The sequence below is a fragment of the Branchiostoma floridae genome, chromosome 10 (genome assembly GCF_000003815.2).
Source record: "Branchiostoma floridae strain S238N-H82 chromosome 10, Bfl_VNyyK, whole genome shotgun sequence".
Taxonomy (NCBI): Eukaryota; Metazoa; Chordata; class Leptocardii; order Amphioxiformes; family Branchiostomatidae; genus Branchiostoma; species Branchiostoma floridae.
In genome coordinates, this window is record NC_049988.1 from 23,667,263 (window position 1) to 23,676,145 (window position 8,883).

Sequence of the window (8,883 nt, forward strand, 5' to 3'; positions counted from 1 at the left end):
TGGGCAAGTGGCAAGAGTTTGAACAATGAAGCAATTGGCGACACTATGTAAACAATAATAAAACTCTTTGTAAGTGTAGTTTTTTAATCTCTGTACTGTGTCTGCTTTTATGGGCGACGGGCCTGATGCAAACAAATAAATAAATTGCAAGCAGCAGGTTTTGCACCCGACATGCTCCAGGAGTATCGTAACATGTCGCTATTGTAATGGTTATTTGGCAATCGGCGAATACAGAATATTGATTGGACTCATATTAGAATATGATCAATTGAATGACGCAACGATGTACATTTTTTGCACAAGGCAACAAAAACCAACCCCGGGCCGCTTGTCAACAAAGTTAGACAGCGGCAATTGCGGTTTATAGGACACGCCTTATTAATAAAGGATGCCCGCAGAGGACCCGCTCAGGACATATGACAACTACGTTCCAACCGTCGGCAAAAGATTGGAGCCCTGGTAATGATTGACATAGCTATTTGATATGAAAGCAGAAAAAAAATACCAAAAAAAAATAATAATAATATTAAAGTTCATTATGACAGAGATACTTTTCTTTTTAGAGGCAAGATTACAATTTTTTACTTTGCTTTAATTTGTTGTCCTTCAGGATCATGATGGTTGATTACCTCGGAACAGTAATAAAACACCTCCAGGAGTAACTTCAGTAAGTACATTTACCACTCAGTGAAATGGGAAATATGGGTGCAATAGATAAAGATGATCTAATTCTAATTGATTCTGATGAAGATAATCAGGTTCTGCTGCAAAGTATACTTTGAAATACATAGGCAAATAATGTTGTTGTTTTTTGACTGTGTTACCAGTCATACTGTTAGTGGTGCCGCTAACATGCCACGCATGTCTTACAACTTACACCACACAGAAACCCTGGTCAACTTTTTGAAAGATGAGACTCGTGCAACGTTCCTGAGAAGAATGCTCATTGATGAACTATGTTCCGTGGCCATGGAAGAGGCTTCACAAGTACCGGGGGCTCATTAACTTACACCACACAGAAGCACTGGTCAACTTTTTGAAAGATGAGATCTAGACACGTGCAACGTTCCCGAGAAGAATGCTCATTGATGAAGTATGTTCCGTGGCTATGAAGGAGGTTTCACAAGTACTGGGGGCTCATTAAGGATGAATTGTAGACACCTGGGATGATTTTATCTTCTCCAATGATAACTGAACGCTGCACTAGACTTCGTAAAACATGTTTTAAGTAGCACCGGTGGTATCCATTTTTGTTAAAATGCTGATACCATTATGCATTATTGTTCTACTTATATCACTATACATATTCATAATGACGATCCCGTAACCGTGTGTAATTATGTTACGGAATGTTTTTTGTTAGTAGTGCCGCTAACATAACATAAGCTCTAGCTTAAGTACAGTCCCGCTTTGTATGTACTTCGTGTTTTGTGGATAAGGAAGCAGATATTAGTACTTCAAGTAGGACAAGCTATGCCGTGGCAGTGACTTGTAGATTTAACAGCAGAAATAAAGCATTCCGAGCAACGCTCCATCCATGAGGGTCGTGCCGTCTTTCAAAGACAACGTAACCAGAGCAGTAGTCGATAAGGAGAAAAAGCAGGGTGGGCTCGTTGTTTCTCACAATGATTTGAATATTTTTCTCAAGGCATTTTGATAATAAAAAAGAAGGCAGGAAATCAGAACAGCGTCGCTAGCCGCTAACCCCAAGGAGTTGTCAGAGTGCTTTAAATGTATAACATCTAGCAACTATATTTTCAATGGTGAGATGAACTTAAGGCGACAGACACTTGAGTGGCAGGCAACTTAACTTGACTGTCACACTTCTCATTGAGAATTGCAAGTCTGTACATGCTGCCGTATATGTACAGGAACAGCACATTGCAGTAGAAGAGCAACTAACCATGTGGAAACATACTATTAGGCAACATAGATTCTCTATTGGAAGTTTTGAAAAAAAAATTGCTGTACAGAAGACGTCATCGCAAGATTAGATAGAATATTTTACAATTTTCTTTGGTCCGGAAAAAAAGACAAGATGTTCTGTGGCTTTGAAGCTCCACCTACGAAATTATAGTGCGCTACACGAACAGTTTCAGGGACTCTGTGTGTTCTGAGGTGTTCACCAACTTTTCAACAGTATTTTCAAGACTTCTCTCGGTTGCTTTGATCACAAATCTTCCGACGAGACCATGACGTGCATTCGAATTGGGCGGTCGAAGCAGCCGTCCGCTGTCTTTCCAACAGAACAGCCTTTAGAAGTGCATTGCAATCTTCTACTGGGATGCCAGGGTAAGCGACATGATCATTTAGCAGGATAGCATTGGCTGACGCCCCTTTGGGTCCATAAGCGTTGATATTGTATGTTCCACAGTTTCTAGCGTGAAAGGGTCCGGGACAGCTGTGCAACAAAGCATCTGTCAACTGGACCCAGACTTTATGTGTGACAATGAGTTACGACATCTCTGACCAGCAATCAGATGAGCAATCATGATTCTAACATTAATATTACTTTGCTGCATATTTGATAAAAAATAACGATCCATATTTGGAAACATTCCATCAGCCGTCACGTGAGTAAATCCTTACAACTTGTAGAGACTTTTATGATTTAGATATATATTTTCGGGAAATTCTAAGATTGAATTACTGAAATTTAAGCTTTGCCCGATGAGGGGAATGGTTTCTAATGTTTGACAATGTTGTTCACAAATCATTTGCAGAATATCACAGTAAAAGAAATTTTGTTGTAAGTAACGTGACTGTGCAAGAACGTAAGAGCTATGTGTAGATTCACCAGCCAAAAAGGGCTTACTAAGGTAGTCCAAGAGGCCTGAAGATCCATCTGACAAAATATGCCTGCAAAGAAGGTTGCTGGCGCAGCACGTCTCAGAGGCTACAGCAAACACTGGAGAAGCAGTACTACTGAGTGCTGATCATGAAGGCAACAGCCTCGAGTAAGATGGAAGAGGAGCCAGGGCCGGAGGCACCCATGGCAGGAAGTATGCTTTCCTCTATAGCTAATGCATACTACTCGATTTGTATCTGTTATAAAAGAAACGCTTTTCATAATTAATAGATTATTTTTTTGTTAACATGCTGATACCATTGTGCATTATTGTTCTACTTATATCACTTCTGCTATACACATTCATAATGACGATCCCGTAACCGTGTGTATGTTACCGAATATTTTTTTCTTAGTGATCCCGCTAACATGAGCACTAGCTTGACAACGGAACCACTCTGTATGTACTTAGTACTTTGTGGACAAGGAAGCAGATAAGTACTTCAAACATGACAAGCCGTGCCGTGGCAGTGACTTGTGGATTTAACAGCAGAAATAAAGCATTCCGAGCAACGCTCCATCCAACAAGGCGGTGCCGTGTTTCAAGGACAACATAACCAGAGCGGTAGTCGACAAGGAGAAAAAGCAGGGTGGGCTCGTTGTTTCTCACAATGATTCGAATATTTTTCTCAAGGCGTTTTGATGATAAAACAATGGAAGGAAGTCTGACCAGCGTCTAGTGCCCAGCCGCTAACCCCAATGAGTGGTCAGATTGCTTTAAATGTATGGAATGCAAATATGTTTTAATGGTGAGATGAACTCCAGGCGACAGACAGCACAACTTGACTGTCACACTTCTCATAGAGAATGAATGATAAGTCTCTGAACATGCTGCCATACACGTACAGGAACACCACATTGCAGTAAAATAGCCAAGCCACAATTAAACATACTATTAGGCAATACGCGTTGTCTATTGGAAGTTTATAAAAAATGCTGTACAGAAGACGTCATCGCAAAATAAATAGGATATTTTACAAATTTCTCAGGAGAAAAAGACCAGATTTTCTGTGGCTTCCGCTTTAACAGTTTCTACCATTATAATAGTATTATTTTGCCTCTGGGTGCCGTACTTATTCGAGCTTGCACAGTATTATCCTGTTTGGATATTCGCGTGCGCACCTTTTCATCTTCTGGAAGTTCTTCGCTTTTGTCTTTCTTGTCCAGTTTAGGTTTACTAGTAGTGTTGCAGTTGTCATGGCCATCCGAGGAGGTAACCAAAGAATCTTTGGATGTCTTTGCACTGGATTTTCTGCGGCGCTGCCCTGTCTTCTTCTGCGTTTTCTTAGAGTCTAGCCGTTTTATTTACTTGAATCCGAACTCTTTTAAATCTTGCTTTATTTTCTATTTTTAATTCTTATAGAGAGAATAACATATTAGATGAAGCGATTAACGATAGTATATGATATTTCATGTGCGGGCTACGGGCATAAATATGCAATAAGGATATTTTAGCCACACAACATTGTCAGGGACTCTCGTGAGTTCTGTTGCGTTCACCAACTTTTCAGCAGTATTTTCAAGACTGCTCTCGGTTGCTTTGATCAGAGACCTTCCGACAAGACCATGACGTGCATTTGAATATGGGCCGTTGGTTGCTATTCAGAAACACACGAAGTTCTAACACACGGAGTATCATATTACAAGCCAAGAACGAAGGGCGCCAAACAGAGACCAAATGAATGGAGGCGACCACAACTGAAAAAGTGACAAGTGTGCTAGCTCTGCACCGTTCACTGATGCGCGAGAGCGATGCTTTTCTGTACCAGGAAGTATACAAAACGAAACATTACAGTTAAGAAGCAATATACTTTAAGTCACCATGTTGAAAGAAAGGTCTCCAAAGCAAACTCAATGCTTGGTTTTATAAAGCGTACTCAGTCTGTAAGGATGACTTTTTTTCATGCAAGACTCAGGATTAAGGGGAAAATGTTGACAACATACCAACTACGAAGGAGGTTAGAATAAAGACTATCAGACTATTGTGTTCACGAATTTTTCTTAACTTTTTTCCTTGACTGCCATACCTTTATGGACAACCAGCACAGTAAAGTGAATTTTCAATCTATTTAACCCAGTCAAAACCCCGCCCTCCAACGAGACTGTTATGATCGCAGCACAACAGGTGCTAGAACTTCCAGCGGAGAAGAAGGAAGTTGTGACCAAGGACTTGGAGGTTCCCAAAGGGCCCGCTTGTGCGGACTGTCCCACAGGTGAGTGACTTAGACTAATATAGACACATGTACTGAGGGTATTGGCGTCCTTTTTTAAAATGTGTTTATGAACCGTTCAGCATGAAGAAAACAAATATAAAGGGAAAACAAAACTGACAAAAATGAGTTCCAAACTATCATAAACTGGTTCTAACACAGTAAGTTTTAACGCACGGAGTATCATCTTACACGCCAAGAACGAATGGCGCGAAACAAATCCATAGAAGGAAGCACGGCCAGGACTTTCAGCGGATCAGAAGGAAGTTATTACCGTGTTTCCAAGGCCTTGGAAGTTCCAGAAGTGCCCACCTATGTGGAATGTCCTACAGGTGTTCTTACTGTATCTACTGTGTTATATCGTTACGTACCTTCTGTCATACATGATGATATGAATTGTTTATTCATTATTGTTTATTTGTTTGTTTTCAGGAAGCCCTGTCCAACCCCACCGCGCTGAACATCGCCAGCAAGCTGTCTGCATGGGAGCTGGAAAAACAGGTCAGTCACCTCCACATGTCAGTACAACAAAAGACCATAAGTACAAAAGATAGTGCTGTAATGCATCTTTCCACACAGCTACCAAATTCGTTGTCCATAATTAGATTCATTTTGTTAATACATGGATTGACGTAGCATGTCATTATCATTTTATAGAAACGTGCACGGCCCAAGAAATACTTCGCTGTGCGGAACGGAAAGGCTACCCTAATGAAGGAGGACTAGCTGCAATACCGACTCAAAACGCCAGACGTCCTTCCATAGATCCTTCAATGGATGAAGGTCGCACAAATCAACCACACTAGTAGAAAGAATGTGTGAGACGAAGAACATTGATGCTCTATTGTCTGTCCGAAGTCTGAAACAAAAACAACCACCCGTCTGCCTTAAATCATGGAAATTGGTGCAGAAGAGCAGACCACAGAAAAGAGGTGGAGATGTAGCCATAGCGACAAGGTAAAATATAAAGGTGATGGAAGAACCAATCAGTGAAACCGAAAAGGCAGACGTGGTGGCACTGAATGTGTACACAATATGTATTTTATTCTGACCTCTGCATATGTTCCACCATAATATCAACAGGGCTACAAGGAGTTATGAGCACAATCAAGGAGCAAAGCAAAGAGAAGGAACATATTGTATTATATAGTGATTTAATTATGAATGTCAGGCATGTACTTGCTTGGGGAGACCGAAAATTCAAAATAAAACACGGACTTGGACGACATGATGTGGTGTCACGCCTTGAGTCTGGAGGACGATTCTATCCACCAAGTCGGCATTACAACTTAGTAAATTTGTAACATTATGAAATTGGGACACATGCTGAGCAACATGATGGAAACGATCAACATACAGATAATGACTAACAGCACTCCTACAAGTTAGAGAAGATAGCACAATAGATCTTACTTTGGTGAACAGTGACACTGTAAAATACATAGCAAACTGGAGAGTAGAACAGGAAGTTCCACACCATACTGATCTTATTGCAATGATGACAGGGAGAAGGGTAGGGCACTAATTGTAGTGTTCTGAACATTTTAAAACATGCCAAAACATGTTTCAACACACAAATCTTTAGCGGCTCGCATCCTGGCGTCTGGGAACATTGCTAGACGTTTACTGCAATCGGCAGCCTCTTCATAGTCGCCTTCTTGGAATGGATTTTTAGTCTGCAGAGAGTAGTAGTCCACTGTATCCTGCTGCTGCAGTGGTCTGGACACCCTGCAGCTGCATTCAGTCTTTCTTCAACTCTTTCCACTTCGTCCTGTTCATTGCGAGCTCCCTGAGCTCCCTAAGTTTCCTTTCTGACCGTAATGGTCCGAGTCCTCTTTCTTTGAGGTCTGCCCTCAGTAAGCCCAGAAGGTTCTTGCAGTGCCTTCCTTTTCGGGCTTTGTAGGTGTTGGAACCAATTAAGGCAAATTCCAAGGCCTGCTGGGCAGGTGTGTTGGTTGGCATCCTCAGTACGTGTCCGAACATAGTCCATCTGGCTTGTTTCACTTTTGTTGACAGTGGGCCTGTGTTGCACAGCTTGTATAACGCATTGTTCGAAATCAAGCTGTTTGGCCATCGGTGCCCGGTGATTGTTCGTAGGTGTTTTCGGTGGCAGGCATCTAGCTTGTCTAGCACTGTCTGTGGTGCTGCCCAGCTGTTACAGTTGTAGAGCATGATTGACACACAGGTGGCATTGTACAGTAGCAGTTTTTTCTCCAATGGAATTTTTGATCGGCGGATCCAGATTTTCCAGAGGGACCTGAATGCGATGTTACCCATTGTACACCTGGCTGCTATGTCAGCCGAGCTACAGAGGAGGGAGCCAAGAGTTTTGCTCTTTCTCCATTCCTCATGGCCTCGGAGTGGCTTTTCATCCTCATCTTTTTCTATTGTGTCCGCCAAGTAGACGTGAGTATATTCTGTCTTGGCTTCGTTCACAAATAGATTTGAGTCTTTCAAGTTATTAGCAGCTACAGGTAGGAGTCTTTCCAGTGTGGCCTTCTCCTCGTCGATGAAGTCGACGTCATCTGCATATTCCATCTCCAATGGAATGCCCAGACGTGATACTGGAGGGTTGGGCCTTGTGGAGTGCGATCTTATTGATGCTAATGCTGATGCCAGGTAGCAGGTGAACAGTACTGGGGAGAGACTGTCCCCTTGTGGAGACCCTATTGTTGTTTCGACGTCCGCTGAGTAGGTTGATCCAACACGGACATTCAGTTTAGTACCTGCTAAAAGTATCCTCACAAGGCGCAGTTCATCTTCATTGCACCCTGCTTGGTACAGCACATCTAGGATCTTTGACCTTTTGATTGTGTCAAATGCCCTTGACATATCTATCCCCATCTTGTAGAAGTCCCAGTGTTTAGACATAACCACTGAAGTAAGCATGCGCTGGGCCCAGACTATGTCCGCGCAACTGCGCCCTCTCTTAAAGCCACTTTGGTATGGTCCTGTGAAAGCATCTATTTTGTCCCTGATGCGATGTAGTGTGACAGTAGACAGTATCTTACATATGCTGTTCAGGAGGACAATGGGACGTAAGTTTGCAGGAGGTCCTGGCGGCTTTTTGGGTTTAGGTAAAGCAATGAGGGTTCCTTGTCCCAATGCTTCAATAGGATGGTGGCGCTCAAAGGCAACGTTGATGATAGCAGCAATATATGGTGCTATGGCATCGCTCCCATGCTTAAAGAGTTCGTTGCTAACTCCATCGGGACCGGGTGAGCGTCCGTTGCTTAGTGACTTTATGGCTTTCTTAATTTCATCTTCTTTTATAGGGTCTTTCAGGGGTCTGGGTTCTCCTTGGAAAGGTTCTAAGTGGTCCCCTCTGGGTCTGTAAACTGTTCCTTGAACCATTCCCTGATGGCATCTGCTTTACCCTTATCAGTTGAGATGAATTGTCCATGGGTATTGTGCACTGAGAGGGAAGGTGGAGGGCCACAAACTTTAAGGGCACGGGCTGCCTTGAACATTTTACGGCTGTCGTCTGTGGCTGTGATTTCGTTTGCCAGTGCATTTGCTTTCTCGATTGCTTGTTTTTTCAGATGTTTTCTAATTTCTTTGAGGATTTTGTTGCGTTCTTTTCGTGCGGGTTTTCTGTCCTCACTTTGACCAGTTTGGTAGATGCGCAACCTCAGGGCCTTTTGCTTTTCTGACAGTTTCATGATGACCGGGTCTTCTGTTTGATGCCTCTGCCTGTTGTTTGTGTTTTTCAGTACCCCTAGTGTGCTTGCAGCTGATGTTTCCATGCATTTAAGGATGGCAGTTAAGGTTGTGTTCGGGTCGCTGTCTTCTTCTGTTTTGGACAGCTGGTTTGCTAGGCTTTTC

The 8,883-nt window shown here is 42.5% G+C and overlaps 1 protein-coding gene across 1 annotated transcript; it reads right to left on the bottom strand.

The window, feature by feature from the left end:
* Positions 1-6,798: 6,798 nt before the first annotated feature.
* Positions 6,799-7,929, bottom strand: LOC118425125. The gene has a single exon (XM_035833944.1). It carries the CDS (start codon positions 7,927-7,929, stop codon positions 6,799-6,801), a length of 1,131 nt encoding a protein of 376 aa, XP_035689837.1.
* Positions 7,930-8,883: the final 954 nt, after the last annotated feature.

What these genes read in the sequence shown, in the direction of transcription:
- LOC118425125 (XM_035833944.1), bottom strand. Translation starts at nt 7,929, where the DNA reads ATGTCTAAACACTGGGACTTCTACAAGATGGGGATAGATATGTCAAGG.